General features: G+C 30.5%; 1 protein-coding gene and 1 pseudogene across 1 annotated transcript; one reads left to right on the forward strand and one right to left on the reverse strand.

The window, feature by feature from the left end:
- Positions 1 to 2758: 2758 nt before the first annotated feature.
- LOC123203582 (disease resistance protein At4g27190-like) lies at positions 2759 to 4141 on the reverse strand. Its single transcript, XM_044620015.1, has one exon. It carries the CDS (start codon positions 4139 to 4141, stop codon positions 2759 to 2761), a length of 1383 nt encoding a protein of 460 aa, XP_044475950.1.
- Positions 4142 to 7390: 3249 nt separating this feature from the next.
- LOC123203645 lies at positions 7391 to 22342 on the forward strand (annotated as a pseudogene).
- The last annotated feature ends 431 nt before the right edge of the window (positions 22343 to 22773 follow it).

A 22773-nucleotide genomic window follows, 5' to 3' on the forward strand; every position in this document is an offset into this window, starting at 1 on the left:
TTTTTGTTTTACTCGAGGACGAGCAAAAGATAAGTGTGGGGGAATTTGATAAAACCATTAATTGCTACTATTTTGATTTATAATTCCCTTATGTTGTGTGGAAATTTGATTTAATCTAATGGAATTACTTATCTTTTTGCATTTAGGAAGCTTTGAGCAATTTTGGAATAAGTTGGGCCAAAAAGAGGAAAAACTGGAGCAGATATATTAAACTGGAAATTTCGTAATGCAGACTAGGCGTGGGCACGTGAAAGATGAGAGCAGAATCCGGAAAGCAGATCTGAACGTCCAGATCTGTTGCAAGAGTCCATAAAATATTAAGATTTGCTTCCAAGGAAAGGGATAATCACCAGCTGGAAAAGAGGATTAATTGAGCTAAATAAGGAATGATATTTTTGGAAGAAGGATTTATATTAAAAATACATATCTTTTCCTTTCTTTTTGGGAAGATATGTATCACTTTGCTTGATTGGATTAGGAGATTAGGATTCACTTTCAATTTCCAGATTTTTAGTAGGACGATAATATATATACTCTTATTTTTATTTGAGAATTATCAACCATTGTACTTAGAGAATTAGAGAGAAAAGCATGGTCTACAGTGGCTGAATAATTTATCTTGGTTGAAGGGATCTGAAACCATGGAACTACAATGATTGTGAGATTTATTTTGTTCTTTAATGCATCTTTTTGATTATTTGAGTATTGATTATCTTTCTGAATTATTTGTTATTGATTGTGTTGGTTGATTTCTAAGGCGCGCGATTAGTTTATCAATTAATATAATCTACGGCTAGTTTAGATGCTGAATCTGTAATTGTTCAATCCATCTAATCGAAGTGGCAACTAGGTTTATCGTTTGCTGCGTCAGAAGCTATAATCCTAGGAAAATAATCAACTAGATTAAATGCAACGTCGTACGTTTGTGTTGTCTTGCTTCGTTGGTCTTTCGAATTCGTAATGTTATTGTTTAATTAAATTCGAGATCGTATCCGAATTGTTAATCAATAAGGGTTAATTGAAATACATGTTTTTGGTTAACTAATCGTAAGGAAGGACAGGTTAATTTAATACCACAACGAATATTTGAATAATTAAATTGATATTTTGTTTCGATGATCGATCGTAGTTCTAATGGTGGATGTGACCGAAGACCAAGGTTTGTTAAATCGATTTATTCCTTTTAGATTATTTTTCTGAATTTTTATTTATTGTTTTTCTTTATAATTTGCATTCAACTCAAAACTCCCATTTTATTTCTTTGTTTCGATTTAGTTGGGACGACATACTAATCAAAGTTCTTCGAGGGAACGATCCCTACTTTCCTTTACTACATTTTTTGTTACAGGAATTTAGGATTTAATTTAGGTGTCAACGACAGCACGTACCACATCTCCTCAAGTTTACTCTCTTCAAGTTATGGAGGCTTATGAATTGATGGTCACCCTTCCATATATGTGACATCTCTCCTAGTAATGTCAGATGTAGATTCTCTAATGACGAGAGTAACTTGGTTTCTCCTTCTGCAATCTTGATCTTTTCACAATCAAATATATACACCAATGATCTACATCTATTTACTTCAAGAGTTTGAAGATTTTGGAACCTTTGAAACAAATGACTTGGTACAACATTTAACAGGTTGTGACACCTTCCCACTTCTAAAAGTTTTAGTCTATAGAAAGACTGAGCAGGGGGTTGTCTATTACATAGTGCAACAAGGTTGTGCAAATCAAGGATACACAATTCCTCTAAATTGTGGAAAGTTGAGTTTGGTGTCCATTCCAATGCATTGAAGAGAAACCTTATCTTATCACACCTTGCAATATAGAGATACTTCAAATCATTGAACACTTCTTCAACTAGGTCATGACTAATACTCTCTAAATTAACAATATTTTCTAAAATTAAACTCTTAGTTCTTTTGACTAAATCTCTAAGTTTGTCATATATCATTGAAATGTTAGTCTTTGAGATCTTCATATTTCTTGAGTCACTCAAATATTTATCCGAACAAGATTCAAAAAAGGTAAATGGACTATCACCTATAACTAAGATAAAGTTGGACAGTCTTTGGAATGGCAAGAATTTTGGTGAGAACTCCAGGTTATTTGGAATAAAAACATGTAATCTAGTCAATTGGGACAAGGCTTCTAACTCAACAAGATTGGCATTACTACAGCTTTCAGATTCCCATTTAACAAAATGATTAACATACAACTCCTCTAACTTCGGAAGAGAGGATATAACACCACGAGGTATTAAATCTAAATTCATCTTATTCAAATCTAACAACCTGAGATGAGTTAATTGACTAAAGGATGAAGGGATCTCCTTAACAAGTCTAGAATTAGAAAGTGAAAGAATCTCAAGTTTACTTAGCCTTCCAATTACTGATAGATCAACCAACTTGGAAGCACTAACATCTAATGTTCTAAGACTTGTGAGAAATGAAAATGAATTAGGTAATGTCTCGATGTATGTTCGCCTCCAATTTAAAACTTTGAGATTATTCATTTGCTCAAAGAAAATACTAGAGACAACCAAACTTTCATGCAACAATAGAGCCTGCAAATTTAGGTATTCCAACTCATTAGGCAACTCGCCAAGATAATTTGTCATCAATGAGATACATGTGAAATCTTCAAATGTATCTCTATGTCCCAATGTAGCATTTTCCATGAATTTATGCCTAGGAGCTATAGCTTTTGCAAAATTATGGATAACATCATGCATTCTTACATACCTTTCACCTTCTTCAATCAAGAGAAAAGAAGAGGTTATAGTACTTAATACTTATAATAGCATGAACTCTGTTTCTGACGACCTCAATTGCCTCATGGGTATCTTCAAACCACTTCAAACCTGCCCAATATCTGACCAAATCTTCAACAGAAATTTTGTAATCCTCTGGAAATAAGCTACAAAACAGAAAAAGTGATTTTGTTTCGTTTTCTAGGTAATTGAAGCTTAGTTCCAGAGATGAAATAACATTTTTCCCCAACTCTGGGATGCTTAAAGGGGTAGATATTTTAAGTTGTTGTGTTGCGTTGCTCCACATATGCTTGTTCTTGCCTCTTAAGGCTCGCGCTATTGTCACAATTGCAAGTGGCAATCCCCCACATTTAGTATTTACCTCTCTTGCAATTGGATGAATATCATAATTTTCAACAATCGAGCCTGCAATCTTACTAAAAAGTTCCCAGGATTCTTGTTTAGATAAAGTTTCAACTGTGTATATCTTTTGGCACTCCATTCCATTACATACATCTTTGCTTCGAGAGGTGATCAAAATTTTACATCCTCTATGGTCATTCCCAAAAGGAATACCGATCTCATCCAATGTAATTATCTCCCAAACATCGTCTAAGATTATAAGGACTCGCTTCTCTTTTTTTATTCTCTCCCATAATGAACCTGCTCTTGCTAATTTAGAATGAGTCGGAAGAAAATTTAAACCCAACATTTCAGCAATCTCACCTTGAATATTCATTATATTAGAGGTGTGAGAGACAACAGCCATCGCGACAACATCATACTCCTTGGCTTCTTTTACATGGTGGCTGATTTCTTTAACTAGTGTGGTTTTACCGATACCCCCCATACCACATATTCCAATTTTGCTGACATTTTTATCATCAATTAAGGCCTTCATAACTTCCTTCTTAATAGAATTTCTAGATTTGAATGTGCTAGAATTAATTACCTGAGATGACAATGTAATTCCAGATGGAGGAGCAGGATATGACACACTCTCGAACTTTCCTAAATCTTGAAGTTGATGAAAAATCGTCAAAGTATGCTTTTTTGCCTCCTTACTAAATCGACAACGTTGAATGCACCACTCTATGGGGCACCTCGTGTTGGCTTTGCCTTCATCTTCCAAAAACTTTTCAGCTTTTGCAGAAACGTCATCAACTTCAGCTAACCACTTTTGAACAACATCAAGGATGATCTCTCCATTTCTTTCAGCAGACTCGATTTTCTTTTGCACCATGTCTCTGCTATCCCTCAGCTTCTCAACTTGCTTTTTCAATTTTTGAATGTTGTCATTGTACTGAAACAAATAAACAAGTTGATCACCGGCAGCTGCAAACACATTGTCAGCTAGCTTCCCACCAACGGAAGTGACAATTTCCATGGCTTTTTTTTTTTTTTTTGGTGTGTGTGTGTGTGTAAAAGGACAGAGTTGTGTTTGAAATGGTAAGTGAAAAAAGAAGAACAGAAAAAGAAGGAATATATAAAGCTAGGAGAAGTGATGTTGAATATAATAACAATGGTTCTATCCTTTGCCTTTGATCTCAAGGCTGCCTGGTTCCATCTTTAAATCAATGCAAATATATATTCGATATTAAAAAACATGCAGAAATATTCTTTTCTTCGGGAAGAGGAAATCAATATCTATACTGAAAAAGAAGAATGTATCAGAGGAACAAATTTGCATAAAAATTATCAACAATGTTTGAAGTTTATTTGATGCATGTTGTTAATGTCTGGATCTTCATGCATAGAAAATCAATATGTACTCTGTTTTCACTCATTCAGTTAGAGATGCTAAGGAAAAATAAAAGTATAAACTTACAATTTAAAAAATTAGATATACAGTAATTTTTATGCTCCAAAATTGGAAACAAATACAATTACAAACATTTATACTTGTGTTTGTACTCATTGTTGTTAATGGATATAATTATACTATTCTAATAAATGTTGAAAAAATTAATTTTATATCAAGGGAAATTTTAATTATAACAAATGGATATAAGTATAGCAATATATATATATATGTTTGAAGTCTTTTTTTTTTTGGGTAAACTACTGTAAGTGCACTGACAATTAATATATACACAGATATAAATGTTAATATTTTATTATGTAATTAGATGTTACCCTATCTCTATTTCAAAATAATCCGATCTTATTCACAAAATTAATAACTATTTGTTATGAAATGTAAAAAAAAGGAGAAAATAGGAAGAAGGAATATATAAATGAAGTAGGAAAAGAGAAATGTTCAGAATATATAAAAGCAAATTAATGAAGAGAGGTATGTGATTTATCTTTGAATAATGATGATTTCATTCTTTGCCTTTGCCCTCAAAATTGTTTAATTACAAGATCAATATTTTCTTTTACTTGAAAAAAAGCACAAACACAAGAAATATGAAAAGTAAAGAATCCATGATAAAAAAAAGAGATTAAAACGAATAACATGATAAAGCAAGGTATATAATTAAGAAACAATTTCATTTTATACATATGCTCTCAAGTAAGAGGCTCAACCCCTTATAATGAATACATACACCAAAATTCCAATGGATTGATGCAACATCCATTCCACTTTCCTTTTGGGCTATGTCAACATTGGTTTTGTGTAGGGGTGTTACAATTGCATTCCATTAATTACAGTTTTTGAGTAAACACAAACTTTATTCCTCTTGAAATTTAATGTAAAATACAAAATTTGACACGATTAAGCTTAGAAAAATGTGTTAGACGGAGCTCCTAACAAACAAGTGTCAAAATCCATTTAAACACATACAATATCTATAAGGTCCAATTTATTAGAATATGGAACTGTTGCAGTAAGTTTAAGACACAAATTCAAAACAAAATAAATAAATAATGCTTAATAATCTCCGAAAGCATAACTCCAAATGCAGGCATCACATTCAAAGTTTCAATGACATTATATATGCTAACAAATACAAACATTTTGATGTATCATCATTTAATTGAATAATGTAATCGTTTATTATTATCTCTAATTCAATATAATTCAATCATATAACAATTAATACACTCTAAATTAGCGATGTTTACTAAAGTTAGATTCTCAGTTCTTTTGAGCAAACCCTTAAAACCTATCATATATCATTAAAATGCTAGTTCATGAGATCTTCATACAACTCCTTTATTTATTAAAAAGAGATGTATAGGTAAATGACTATAAAGTATTGTTAAGCACTACTAAATTGAACAATTTTAGTATTACCACTACTTTCAGATTCCCATTTAACAACACTATCAACATTCAACTTCTCTAACTTTTGAAAAGAGGACATACATCAAGACATAGTAGTTTTAAATTTGTATAATTCTAATGGATTCTCAGCTGTTCCTGCAAAGAAAAATTCAATCCACGCCAGAATTTGTACAAAATATCTCTAATTCCGATCAACCAATGACATGGAGAGAACTCAATTTTTTTTATATGACTAAGTGTTGAATACAATCACTCATTTCATCAGCTATTTCAAAGTGTCGTTACCTCCCCAATACAAAGTTTACTTCTCAATTCTCTGAAAAACCATACTCCTCATTTTCCAAGTTAAAAAGCAATCTCAATCATCACCTCTTTGCTTATTTCCTCTTCTCGTACCACATGGTCTCTTGTTGTGATTGTTTTGCCTTTTGGCTCCTTTCCCTTCTCTAGTGCTCCCTTCCTTTTCCTAGTATATACTTTGAGTGGTCTAACAAATTCAATCTATAACAACTTGAGATTAGTTAATTGACTAAACTTGCATAGTCCTATACAACAATAAAGCTATGTGTACACATTTTTTTAATACACAATTGATTATCAGATGATGTATCATTATGATTGAATGATTTTAAATTAAGAATAAAGTAACACTTAATCAAATAATAACACATTATTTGATACATAATTGTGTATTCAAAAGTGTGTATATATAGTTGCTTTTTATATAGTCATGGCTGGTGCTTCTTCAAATGCTCCCTTGCAACTCTAGAGTGATTAACCTCCATACAACTAAAAAGGAGAATCCACCAAAATGTTAAAACCAGGTAAGAGGTGCTCATCTTCTTCAAATGGTTCAACTCAATACCAAGCAAGAGGTAAGAACAATTAGATTCATAGGACACAAATAGCAGAAATAATAATTAAAAAATCCAGGACATTGATATTCAATAAGAGAAAGAACTTGGTCAGTTAACCGAGACATTCTGCAGTGTCAATCAAATATTCAAAAAAGCATTTAAACTTTGCATTATTCCCAAATTAAGTAGAAAGTAATTAATTAATTTTTACTGATTTAATGATTAAACACTTAAAAAAGTTCTACCATCGATTGACTATGATAACCACATCACTGTTAATGTATATAATTATACTTTTCTACTAAATACTTAAAGAATTAATTTTATATTAAAGGAAACTTTAATTATAACAATTGAATATAAGTATAGCAAGATATAGGTACAATATTTTTTTTAACGTTAAATTGTTGTATGTGCACTAAAAATTGATACATACATAGGCATAAGTGCTAATGTATTATCATGTGATTTGATGTTAGTCTATCTCTAATTAAAAATCACTCAGTCTTATTTAAATGATTAATAATTTTTTGTTATAAAATGACTAATGGCGAAAAATAAAAAGGAGGAGGAATATATAAATGAAGTAAGAAAAAAGAAAAGTTCAGAATATATAAAGCAAATTAATGAAGGAAGGTAAGTAATTTATCTTTGAATAATGATGATTCCATATTTTTCTTTTGCTCTCAAAATTACTTTGTTACAAGATCAATCTTTTCTTTTACCAAAAAAAAAAAAAACAAACAAACAAACACAAGAAATATGAAAAAGCAAATAATGCATTTTAAAAGAAAAGAATTAAAATGAATTACATAGTAAAGCAAGATATATAATTAAGAAATAATTTCATTCTCTGTCTACACTTTCAAGTATGAGGCTCAATCTCTTATAATTAATATCTTATACCAAAATTCCAATGGATTGATGTAACATCCCATTCACTTTGCTTTTCGGCTTTGTCGACATGGGTTTTGTCTAGGGATGTTACAATTGCATTCCACTAATTACATATTTTGAGTGAATACAAACTTTATTTCTCTTGAACATGGAAAAATCATATCCAATTTACTAGAATATGGAGACTGTTGTAGTAAGTTTAAGGCATGAATTGAAAACAAACAAAAACAAATAATGACTAATATTCTCTAAATTAGCAATATTTACTATATCTCCCAAAGCATAACTCCAAGTGCATGATATCACATTAAAGTTTGAGTAATAGTATATATATTTACAGATACAAACATGTTGACATTACATTATGTGATTGGATGATATAACTATTTACTTTATCTCTAATTGAAAGTATCTCAGTCTTCCCTAACATTAAAAGAGAGAAAATAACATCAAGACATATTAGTTTTAAATTTGTATAATTCAAATCTAACAATTTGAGATTAGTTAGTTGAATAAAGTTGCATCATCTTTTCATATAGTTATGGCCAATGCTTCTTCAAATGCTCCCTTCCAATTCTAGAATGATCAATGTTTATACACCTAAAAAGGAGAATCTACCAAAATATTAAAACTAAGTACGAGGTACTCATCTTCTCCATACGATTCAACTTCATACCAAGTAAGAGGTAAGAACCATGGATAATAGTATTCTATGATACATGATATGTTTTTTATTATATGGTGTGATACAAGTGAAAACAGTGAAATGTCATATAATATGACACATATTATTGATATAAATCATTACACCCTTTTAGGGAAAATGAAGATATAGTAGGAATGTATATGAAAAATTTTAAATTTGCAAAGTGTTTATGATATTTTTTAAAATGATAACATGTCAACTAGAATTTTTTATTTTTACTTTTATTAATATTTTATTATTTTAGCTTATACAAAGTGTATTATACCATATGATACAATACACGATACGAAAATTTGGTTTTTAATATACTATATAATACACCAATTGGCTACCATAGTATAATGATAAAAACAGTTAGATGTATAAAACACATAAAACAGGCATAATAATAAAAAATCAAGGGCATTTCTCCAATAAGAGAAACTAGGTATATTGACTGAGAATGATGAAAAGAGATATGATGCAGTATCAATCAAATATTTAAAAAGACATTTAAACTTGGCATTATTCCCAAATTAACCAGAGGGTACTTAGTCAATTAAACTTTAGGTTGGAACACTGAAGTTCCAAATCAGAAAATTTGCCATTGAATAATCATCTAAATAACTCCTAATCCCCATACGGAACTACAACTGTTCTTTTGAATTGTTTGTCAATGCTTATGTTAATAACGTGACAATGTATTTCAAAAATTCAAAATTTTTAAAAATGCTTATGTTATTTGATAAGTTATTATTTTATTATTATATTTAAAAAACGTATCCACTTATACGATACGATATGATATGTGATAAACAATAAAGAAAATTAAATTTTTGATACATAATTTGATATGCAATTCGACTTCTTTGCATTTAACAATTATTTAATATCATTCAACATTATACAATCATGGCCAATTATACCATTTAACCCATGATTGATTATTGTCACTCAAATAGAATCCATCCTCTCTTACCGACCAAAAACATTCTCTAGTATGACAACAATGCTTATCTCCGATCTTTGTGTTCCAAACATCAACGTTTGTAGAATGACTCGATCCATACTGCATATCACACCAAAAACGAGTGACATATATTGGACTTTGACCAACTTTAAACGTAAAATCACCACCCACGCCAAGATTATGCTCTCCGAGATCATCAGTGTAGCCATGATAGACTGTGTGTCTATTGGACCATATCTTAATAGTGGGTCGGGTTATTGGACCAGGGATGTTATATTATGCTCTCAGAGATCATCATCCTTGGAATAACAATGAAGAATTAGATCGTCGTGAGACAGGGCATTGATTATATGAACTTTGAACCTCCAACAAAGATCAAATGCAAGTGTTAAGGCATGGGAGATGTCGAAAGTAGTCAGGAAAATGATGAAGCAGCAACTCAAATGAGGATTATACATGAAGAAGCAATTATAAAGGTTGTTTCATAAGCTAGAGATCAATAAATTTATACTAAAATTCAAATATAGATTGCATTTATGTCACAAATCACAATCAAGTTGTGCTATCTAAAGCAGATGTTATATTACCATTTGAAAAGACTCTTTCCTTAAAATAATGCACTTACAATTAATATTATTTTACAAACTAATGGTGATAAAATGTTCTGTGCATAGAATTTTGTTGTATTTTAATATTTACTTATTACATTTTTAGGACAAAAATACCATAATTTTTAATTGAGATAACATGTAACATGTAAAATATTTTAGAAAAAAATATATTGGCAATAAGATAACAATTTTAAAAAAATAATTTAATGAATTAATGGCATAATTTGACAAAAAAAGAAATTCATTTTAACCAAAAACAATAAATATTAATTTATACCTAACTACCTTTTAAGTGTTTTTAAGTAAAATAATATTTTAGGAAAATTTTATTTTTGTCAACCAAACATAATAATTATTTATACATGTCAGATTTCACCAAAAACAATAATAATTTACATGCATTCATCTTCCAGCCTATCTTTGTGGTGATATTTCATTTTTTAAGCCAAAGAACTATTTCCCACTCATGTTTTAGCCTAATCTCAAAATCATACCAACGATGGTTTAGAAACTTAAACACCCACTGATAGGTTAATTGTTATTAAAATTTTCAATTAAATACAAGGGTAAAATCATCATTTTACCTTTCATATTAAAAAATATATAATTTTATTTCATTTTACCTCTCAGGTATTTTGAAGTAACATTTCACCCCACCTCAACTTTGAAAAAGTAACATTCCACCCCTAAAGGGTTTTTTGTTGTCTAACATCATCGACGACAATGGCCACTATTCTCCTCCCTTCTCTCTCTGCCACTGTCGACAATATCCCACTACAAAGGAAGAAGCATCAACATGACGAATCGAAAAGGAAAAAGTTGTCCTAGCGTTTTACTCCAGCTCCAACTTTGATTTCCAACGAATCTACTCCAGACAAAGCCTTTGTCATGCGAATCGGAAAAAAAAAGAAGCTAATGTTGGACAAAAACTGACGGTCCTTTTTGAATTGAAGCATCAGCGCTTCTTCCTTTTTGATTCGTTTCACCCACCCTTCATCGTCCCTTGTGGTGGTAGGTGGCCCTCTTTCATGGATGGATTTGGAAAATAGGTGGAAAGCACTAATCGTCGATCATAATTGTGGTGTTCAGAGAAAGGAAAATAACCTTACAGATGAAATCTAAACTTTTCAAACTTTGAGAATGAGGGGTGAAGTGTTAGTTTTTAAAACCTGAGAGGAATGATAAAAATTTCAAGATTTTTGGGTTTAGGGGTATATTTCATTTTTTACCCTTGTATCTAACTGAAAAATTTAATGATAGTTAACACATGGGTGAGTGTGTGGGTTTTTCAACTCTCACGAATGTGCTTTTAAGATTAAACTAAAACTTAAGTGGGAAATAGTTCTTTGGCCTAAAAAATGAAATATCACCGCAAAAATAAGCTGGAAGATAAATGCATGTAAATTATTACTGTTTTTCATTAAATTTGGCAAGTATAAATAATTATTGTGTTTAATTGACCATTATAAAATATTTCTAAGAAATTATTTTATTTAAAAACATTTAAAAGATTTCTAAGTATAAATTAATATATATTTATTTGGTTATAATGAATTTCTTTTCTTGTCAAATTATGCCATTAATTCATTAAATTATTTTTTTCGTGTTGATATCTTACTGTTGATATTTTTTTTTCTAAAATATTCTACATGTTACATGTTATCTTAATCAAAAATTATGGCATCTTTATCCTAAAAAAGTGATAAGTAAATATAAAATTATAACAAAATTAAAATTACTTTAGTAATTTTTAATATATAAAGTGAAGTTAGTAATAAAATCTTTTAATAATAAGTATTCATATTAACTCTTGTATTATTTATCACATCACTCTTAGTATAAGAAAATTACCAAAATCTAATTACGACTAGCCAATCAGGGTTTTATAAAGATTTTGACTGTAATAGAATAATCAATGCAGCATTTGTAAATTTGCTAGGATAAGAATTGTAAAAAAAGTATGACAGTCACTTTTATTTTACAATTTTTAAGATTCTTCATAATTTAAAAATCAGAACCATTGTTTGAATAGAAATTTTACATTTATTATTTTTATAAGTTTATTGTAAAATTGATATATTTTAACCAGGCAAAAATATCCAGAAAAATAAAATGATTATTATATGAAGCCTCTGAATTATTGCTTTGACAATGGAATTCGCTTCATCAAAATCAATAATACTATGTGATAGGGTGATTTTGAATAAAGAATAACATAACACTCAATGTATGATAACACATCATTAGAATGATCTTACAAACCTAGATAAACTCAATTTGTATAGACTAAAGTGATGTTGTTTTGACCAATACGATACAAGATACATACTTTATGATATGATATGATACAAATAAAAAATTATATATATTTTAAGGTGTATTTAATTAATAAGATATGTATCATACCAATATAGATCAATATACCATTTTCGAATGGTAATGGTGTGACAATGTATTTCAAAAATTCAAATTTTTAAAAAGTGTTTGCAATATAAGATTATTATTTTATTATTATATTTAAAAAGACGTATCATATGATACGATATCCAATACACAATAAGGAAAATTAAATTTTCGATACATAATACGATATGTAATTCGACTTCTTTGCATTTAACAATTATTTAATATCATTCAACATTATACAATCATGGCCAATTATACCATTTAACCCATGATTGATTATTGTCACTCAAATAGAATCCATCCTCTCTTACCGACCAAAAACATTCTCTAGTATGACAACAATGCTTATCTCCGATCTTTGCATTCCAAACATCTACGTTTGTAGAATGACTCGATCCATACTTCATATCACACCAAAAACGAGTGGTAGACACTGGACTTTGACCAAATTTAAACGTAAAATCACCACCCACGCCAAGATTATGCTCTCCGAGATCATCATCGTAGGAATAACAATGAAGGTTTAGAATGTCATGAGACAAGGCATTGATTATGTGAACCCTAAACTTCCAACAAAAGTCTATCGCAAGTGTTGGGGCCTGAGAGATGTGAAAAGAAATTAGAAAAATAACGAAGAAGCAACTCAAAGGATGATTATGCATGATGAAGCAATTTTGAGCAAAGTTTATGGCGGTTTTGGTTGTTGTTTCATAAACTAGACACAAAGCAATTTATACTAAAAATCAAATCTAAAACTTTTGGTTGTTCTATAGAAGTATGGATGAAGGAATTTGTGGTCAAATTAATTCTGAAAATACTTTAATGAAATAACCAAAGCTAGATATTTTTATTTTACCAGTTAAACGTGTTTAAATAGTAATTTATTAACAACATATTTTTTTACTTTAAATAGATCTCTTACATTTAGAAACAACATTATGTATATACATTTTTTTTAGTATTCAACTGGTATCTACATTAATTTAATTGAATGATATTTTAACTTCAATAAAAAAATTACCAAATGTGTTTATGTTATTTATGAAGTTGGTAATTTTACTGTAATAGAATAATCAATGCAGCATTTGTAATTTTACAATTTTTAAGATTCTTCATAATTTATAAACCAGAAGCATTGTTTTGAATAGAAAATTTTCATTTATTATTTTTATAAATTTATTGTAAAATTGATATATTTTCACCAGGCAAAAATATTCAGAAAAAATAACAACGATCATTATATGAAGCCTATGAATTATTGCTTTGAAAATGGAATTCGTATCATCAAAATCAATAATACTATATGATAGAGTGATTTTAAATTAAGAATAAAGTAATATTCAATTGCATGACAACATATCATCAAAATGATCTTACAAACCTAGATAAACTTAATTTGATTCTATTAAAGTGATATTGTTTTGACCAATACGAAACAAGATACGTATTTTATAATATAATATGATACAAATAAAAAATTATATATATTTTAAAATATATTAAATTGATATGATATGTATCATATTAATACAAATCGATACACAATTTTGGAATGGTAATGACGTGATAATGTATTTCAAAAATTAAAAATTTTAAAAAGTGCTTATGTTATTTTATAAGATTATTATTTTATTATTATATTTAAAAAACGTATTCTACAATACGATATGATATGCGATATACAATAAGAAAAATTAAATTTTCGATACATAATACGATATGCAATTCAACTTCATTGCATTTAACAATTATTTAATATCATTCAACATTATACAATCATGGCCAATTATACCATTTAACCCATGATTGATTATTGTTACTCAAATAGAATCCATCCTCTCTTACCGACCAAAAACATTCTCTAGTATGACAACAATGCTTATCTCCGATCTTTGCAGTCCAAACATCTACGGTTGTAGAATGATTCGATCCATACTTCATATCACACCAAAAACGAGTGGTAGACACTGGACTTTGACCAAATTTAAACGTAAAATCACCACCCACGCCAAGATTATGCTCTCCGAGATCATCATCGTAGGAATAACAATGAAGGTTTAGAATGTCATGAGACAAGGCATTGATTATGTGAACCCTAAACTTCCAACAAAAGTCTATCGCAAGTGTTGGGGCCTGAGAGATGTGAAAAGAAATTAGAAAAATAACAAAGAAGCAACTCAAAGGATGATTAGACATGATGAAGCAATTTAGAGCAAAGTTTATGGTGGTTTTGGTTGTTGTTTCATAAACTAGACACGAAGCAATTTATACTAAAAATCAAATCTAAAACTTTTGGTTGTTTTATAGAAGTATGAATGAAGGAATTTGTGGTAAAATTAATTCTGAAAATACTTTAATGAAATAATCAAAGCTAGAAATGCGTAATCCTTGGACATAACAAATGCAATGGATATTTTTATTTTGCCATTTAAAAGTGTTTAAATAGTAATTTATTAACAACATATTTTTTTTCTTTAAATAGCTCTCTTACATTTAGAAACAATACTATGTACATACATTTTTTTTAATATTTAATAGGATATTTACATGATATGTAAATATTTTATCTTTAATAGTATTATATAATTTAATTGAATGATATTTTATCTTTAATAAATAAAATTATCAAATGATACGATAACATATTATCTTGATACTCAAAACCGGATGCATATATTTCATTGTCAAAATAAAGTTAACGATGACCCTTCCCAATCAATGCTGAAAATTCTTTAATGAAATACTCAATGCTAGATATTTGTATTCCTTTGAAATAATAAATGGAATGGATATTTTTATTTTACCTTTTAAGGCTGTTTAAATAGTAATTTATTAACACCATACTTTTTTCTTTAAACAGATCTCTTACATTTAGAAACAATATTATGTACATACATTTTTTTTAGTATTCAATTGGGTATATATATGATATGTAATTTTATAATTGAATTGAATGATATTTTATCTTTAATTAAAAAAATTACGAAATCATATGATAACATATCATCTGGATACTCGAAATTAGATGCATATAGTTTTATTGTCAAAATAAAGTTAGCGATCTTCCAAATCAACCCTAAGTGAGGATTTTCCAAATAAACGAGAACAGACAAAAATCCACACAAGCAAAGACAAAGAAAGATATCTCCACAACTGGTATCAATATACTATCCTGTCTCACCTCATTGCCATCTTTAATTTAGAATTAGCTCGTAGCCAAAAATAATATAATAGGGAAAATAATAATGACTATATTGAGAAGATAAAAACATTAAAGCAAAATTTTATTTTAAATATTATATAATATATAATTTTGTTTTACCATTTAAAGACTTTTAATAATTTATAAGCAAAAATTATTCTTTACATATAAATGTTGAGTGGTGTGAAACATTGTCAAAACCAGACCTAGTCGGCTGGTTCATCGGGTTCTACTATGAACCAATTCTTAATCAGGAAAACCTAAGAAAAACCGGTCAACTAGAAGAAATGCATTAACCCAAGAAAACCCAGTTCACACTATACACAATTTAATTAAATATTAAAATCATTAAAAATTCAAATTTTAAAGTTTAAAAGATAAAACTTAAAGTTAAAATGTAAAACTCATAGTAGAACTCAAACGTAAATGAACTCCATTCATCTCTCAAATTGAAATTACAAAGTTCAACACTTACATAAATTAATGGAATAGTTGTATAATTGTATAAAATGTTAATTTAATCTTTTATGATTATTCATTTAATTATAGTGGCTTAAATTAAAACCGACTTGTCAAACCAATTGAACCGGTCGAACTATGAATCAGTGAAACAACCAATTTAACTACTATCTGGTTTTGAAACACTGGAAAACACAATATCACACCAGTAAGATCCACGGTTGGGATAAACAAAGATTTGCTAATAGCAAAAAAATGGGCCAAAAGACTTATTCCCACCCAAAGTTTCGTGTATCTCCATTATTCTATCCGTAACTTTTAAAAACTTAAATACCTACCAATGTATTAAATTTTACTATTACTATTAGGGGTAAAATCATAATTTAAAATTTTTATATAAACTCATATTTTAAAATTACTCTTAAGTTTCAAAATATTATTTCTACCCCCCAACCTCATCTTTTACAAGTTTAAAAATCTCAGTTTCACCCCTTCTTTAATTCAATTTTTGATCGACATCAGTGTCCTCCTTCTTCATCTCCAACATCCTCCTTTACCAAGACCAAGTTGTTGGCATCCTTCTTCCTCCCATAGTGACTCCTATTGGTGCAAAATTGAGTGAGAGATCTTGCTCAATTTCCACCAAATTTATGCCGATGCGAGTCACCAAAGAGGAAGGTTGGCGCCAATGACAAGAACAAAATAGAGAGATCTCATCATCGGCACCAACTTTCCTCCCTAGCGACTCGCGTAAGCATAAATCCAATCAAAATCAAGTGAGATCTCTCGCTCAATTTTGGCCCGATTTTGCACCAAAGAGAGTCAACGAGGGAAGGTGAAGAACACCGATGACTCAGTCTTAATGGAGGATGCTAGAGATGGAGGAGGACTCTGATAAAGATCAAAAATTGAGCCTGAAGAGGAGGTGAAACTGAGATTTTTTAGAAGGCAGGGGTTAGTCGTATATAGGTAAAATATGAGTGATTGAAACCTTAGATTGGAGGGGAAGTCAGTTTTTAAACTTGCAAAATATGAGGTTAGGATGTAGAAATATGAACCTCCAACAAAGATCAAATGCAAGTGTTGGGGCATGGTAGATGTGAAAAGTAATAAGGAAAATGATGAAGAAGCAACTAAAATGAGGATTTTACATGATGAAGCAATTATAAAGGAAGTGTCTGGTGTTTTTGGTTGTATTTTCATAAGCTAGAGATGAAGAAATTTATACTAAAATTCACATATGGATTGCATTTATGTCACAATCAAGTTATGCTATCTAAAGTAGATATTATATTACAATTTGAAAAGATTCTTTCCTTAAAATAATGCACTTATAACAGTGATATGTCACTATGTGATGAAGCAAAGAAGGTTGTGGTGTTTTTTATTGTGTCTATAAGCTAGAATTGAAGCAATTTATAGCAAAAAATAAAACTATATGTATTAATAATGAATATTGATTTGTGTATTAATGATAATATGTTATCATTTGATTAGGTGTTATTTTATCTCAAATTTAAAATCATTCAATCACATAGTAATTTGGGGTGGATTCGATTAAAGTTGGCTTAGAGGAGTCTATTTCAATATGAACCTCCAACTTGGTAGCTTGACTCAAAATAAACTCATTTGTCCTTCTAGTTTCACTATTTGTAATATTGTTCACCACTTCAATGACTGTGTTTACACCGCTAACAACCTCCAATGACATTGTTTATCAATTCCTTCAATTTGAACTCGAGCCAACCTTAGGTTTAATTTGATTTAGATCAAATCTACTCTTAACGGTAACACATTTTCCTTTGTATACAAATTACTATTTATCATCAGATGGGTAAATGTAAAAAGTCAAATCCAGAACTCATATATGTAACATAAAATGCTTTCTATCCAAAGTTAGATGTTATATTACTTTATGAAAAGATTTTTCCTTATAATGTAAAGAGTAATTCAATGTGCATATAATTTTTTCAATACATAATTAGGTAAATAATTTGATAATACTTTATATTTAATTTAAAATCACTTAATGGTAATATATTATTTAATAACATCAAACACAATTTATAATGTATTTTGTTGTTGAATTTATAATTAAACTATTCCAAAATTCTTTGATATTATAATTAATGCAAGATCTAAAATTTTGCTTGGATATTAAATGCAAAGATTCTTAAATAGCAACGGCATTAATTTTTATGTCACCATTTCTAGAATCTTGGATTGCCATTCACCCTTAGGTGGGAAAATGTTTTTTTTTTTTTTTAACTTTGTAGGTGAAAAAATGTTATTAAGGTAAACCTGGGATCATAAAATGTCGTTCAACCATAATTTCTATGATGAAATAAATGAAGACTCAGCCCAGGAAATTTTAGCTGCAATTTTAAAACAGATAAAATTATTTAATATGACAAAATTCAATTATGTAATAACCATAATTGTTTTTTAAGACATTTCTAAACGACTCAAAAATTTTCAAAATTAGTCAAAAATTTTCATGTATCATAGAGGCTAGAAACAGTATTGCTTTGACTCTAAAATTTGCCTCAGTCAAAGCTATTCACTTTCTTGAAAAATGCCTAAATTTTTCAAAATTTTGGTATGAATTTGGACTTGTTTGTAAACATTGGAGGCTGGGAAATTTATTAAGGGCTCGTTTCCTGGTCTGTGTCTTTGTTTTTGTGCTTTTAAAAATTGAAATTATGTCTATATATTATCACTATATGCGCTTATAACGACTACTAATTTAGATACCGATGATAATATATTATCATATAATTAGATATTAATTTTTTTAAATTAAAAATTATCGAATCATAGAGTGAAATATTATCACTGGTACCTAAATTAGTACTTGTTATAAGTGTGTATAATTTTATTATTACTATTTTCATAGGGCAATATCTAAAAACGAAACAATTAAAGGGTTAATCGAGTAAAATTACATCAAAGATATGCATAGATCTTAGTACATATCTTAACGGGAATTACCGACCATGTTATAGCATTGAAATGGGAGAAGATAATGTCATGGTCATTGTCCAACTCATCTAAAAATTGTCAAACACTAAATTGGCATATTGAGGAGATCATGCGATAAGCATTAAATTGTTAGGTCTTGCACTCCCAATTATTTTTGGATGAAGAGGCTTTTATCTACACTTTGAGTTGATTTGTGCATTGATGACACATATAGTCTTGGCACAATGGCTTATCGCATTTTGGGTGTCTCTATCTACACTTTGAGTTGGTCATTGTGTAAATGACAATTATAGTCAATACTCAACACACTCTTAATTTTAGTCTTTTATTTTTTTAATTAATAGAGAAAAAAATAAAATATACAATAACATCCTAGTCTAACACTCCAGTTCTCTATAAATATATTGTTCATTTTATACACATATTCCATGACATTTTTTATTTATAAGTTTTGCAATCCATAACGTTGACAATCTTTTTTCTACTATTATCTCAAATGATATGAAATATTTATATATATCCGATATCTATTACTTTGTTTGAATTTAAAATTTTTCTCAATGAAAATGTCCAAACTATAACCTTAATGAAGAAAACACTTGATTACCACTTCAGAAAAATCCAACTTCATCCAACCCTTTTTCACACTAGAATCAAGATTACATCCACTAATCACGCTCATAAAAACAATAACATAAATTCCTTACCAAAACCAAACTCATCAGCCAACAAAAATATTCAGGAACTATGACACCACATTCATTAATCTTCTTCTTCTTCTTCTTCATGTATCAGTCTTGCCTTCCAAATTGCCAACAAAAAATACCCAGATAATACTCCCAAAAATTGCAGCCAAGCCCCTTCAAACTCAAATCTCGCAAAAGGGTACCTTTGTGATGGTCCCGAAAATGCAATCTTTTCTAACCTTTCTCTCGCACTCATCTTACAATTCACCCTCCGGGATTTCCCATCCTTTAGGCTCAGAAGCCTCTAGTATCAGTCTAATCAACAATTTCTTATCGAATGAGGAGAGTTTGCCCTCCGGAACGCTCGTGATAGTGCCGGTTTCATGTTCTTGCTCCAGCGGTGTTTATCTCCACCAGACTGCATACACCATCGGGAAAAATGACACAGAGTTTTCATTGACAAAGAACACTTTCCAGGGCCTCACTACTTGCCAGGCTCTCAGGAATCAGAATTACTACAATGCAACAAGACTTGCTCCGGATTCAGAGTTGATGGTACCTCTGAGATGTGCTTGTACGAGTAGCAACCAAACAGCAAAAGGGGTGAGGGCCCCTGCTGACTTACATGGCAGAAAGGAGTGATGCTTTTGCTTCAATCGGAAATCTTTTTGGGGTTGACGAAAACAGCATCCTGGAGAGTAATATGCTGTCGAAAAATAGCTCGATTCATCCCTTAACACCACTTCTGATTCCTCTGAAAAGGGAAAGCTGCAGGAAGAGTCAGAAGCACTTCTATTGCCATTGTCCCAATGGCTTCCTTTCAAATGGAACTCAACAGGGCCTCAATTGAAAACCTGAAGGAAAAAAATTCCCAGTCGGGCTGGTAACTCTGCTAGGTAATTATCCTCTGTTATTCAATAGCCTAAAAGCACACATCTATCGCATCATCATTTGATTGAGGTTGTTTCGATACATCAACACTTCATAAGATGACAATGTTGTTGTCCTGATTTGATTTAACTTGATCCAAATTCATTTAAATTGAACTCGAATTAATCTTGGGCCGTGAGCGTTAGCTCACTTCTGAAACCGAGCCAAACTTGAACTAGCAAAAATTCAACGTGATCCGACTCATGAGCCAAGGGATGATTTGATTTGATTCAAATTTAATTTACGACTCAATTAGTGTCATGTCAAGCAATTGCAAAACGATATCATTTAATCTATTATTAGATAAAACAACATCATTCTGTCAATTAGCGAACTCAAGCCACAAACTTAAACTATGAACTCAAATTAAACTTTGAACTTCAAACTTAAGGGCTGAGCCGAACTCAAGTCATCCCATTTTTATTCATACTCATGCCAAACTAAAGCCACTCTATTTTTCATTAGAGCCAAACTCGAGCCGAGTGTTTGGGCTCGGCTTGGTTCGTTTTCATCCCTAATAATTGGTAGTTTAATTGTTTCAGGTGTAGGCAATGGTTTGGGATTTTTTCGCATGTTTGTATTGGGGTACAATTTATGCAAATTTCTTAGGGAAAGAAGAAACAAATAGGAAAGACGAATTCTTCGGACAAAATGGTGGATTCTTGCTACAAAAGAGATTGTCCTCCCATGGAAGAAGTGAACATGCCAAAACATTTACAGCAGAGGAGCTTCAAAAAGCAACAGACAATTACAACCAGAGTCAGGTTCTCGGCGAGGGAGGATACAGTACTGTGTACAAAGGAATGTTACCTGATGGCAGTATCGTTGCTGTGAAGAAACCAAATGCAGTTAATAAAAGCCAGATTGCGCAATTCACAAATGAAGTTATCATTCTATCGCAAATCCATCATAGAAACATTGTGAAGCTTCTGGGTTGTTTGGAGACCGGTATACGAGTTCATCATTAATAGTACGCTCTCCCATCATATTCATGATCACCCCAAAGAACAAGAGTCTTCCCTTTCATGGGTGCATCAACTCAGAATCTCTTGTGAAGTTGCCAGATCAGTAGCTTATATGCATTCTGCAGCCTCGATCCCCATCTTTCTTCATGACATCAAATCAGTAAATATACTCCTTGATGAGAAGTATGGTGCACGAGTTTCTGATTTCAGAACTTCAACATCTATTCCTGATGATAAAACACACTTGACCACAGCAGTCCATGGAACCTTTGAATACCTGGATCCAGAGTACTACCAACCTAATCAATTCACAGAGAAAAGTAATATGTATAGCTTTGGGTTGTGCTCATAGAGCTTTTAAACAGCGAAAAACCTTTCTTGTTAGCCATAGCCATAGAAGAGAGGAGCCCAATTTCATACTTTATCAAATTAGCGAAGGAGAACCAGCTCCTTCAGGTTTTATACACGAGTAGCAGAAGAAGCAGAGGAAGAAGAAATTCAAGCACTAGCAGAGCGAGCAATGAGATGTTTGAGATTGAATGGGAGAAAGAGACCTCCCATGAAAGAGATGGCGATGGAGCTCAAAGGACTGAGAAGATCTCAGAGATGCAAAGAAATCTACCAAGAGCCTCAGCCATTGAGAGATGATGATCAGAATGCATATGCGCACAGTGCTGAAGAAACGGGACAAGATTCAATGGATTGAGCTGCTAGAGCTTAGATCAAACAAACTGAGTTCAAGCAATGGATTGAGCTCGTTTTCATAAAACAAACCAAGTTCAAGCCAATCAGAATATTTAGTTCAAGTTGACCCAAATCGAATCCAACATTAAATTGTATTTCAAACCTCAATTCATCGATCTCAATCTGACTCTTTTAGATTCAAACTGATCTCAAATTAGACCTTATTCTAGCTTGACCCAAATCGAATCCAGCCCTTATTATAATGTTCCCGAAATATCATTCCAAAAGACTTTCAGGTTATCTAACATCTGCAAATTAGCAATTGTCTAACATCTGAAATTAACATCTAAATTAACTCAGAAAATGTTACCAGGAAAATAATGAGCAGCTACACTCATAATTGAGGTCAAAATTCATTTCATTGATATTTCTAGAAACAAAATCTAGTCTCCA

The sequence above is a fragment of the Mangifera indica genome, chromosome 2 (assembly GCF_011075055.1).
Source record: "Mangifera indica cultivar Alphonso chromosome 2, CATAS_Mindica_2.1, whole genome shotgun sequence".
NCBI classification, from domain to species: Eukaryota; Viridiplantae; Streptophyta; class Magnoliopsida; order Sapindales; family Anacardiaceae; genus Mangifera; species Mangifera indica.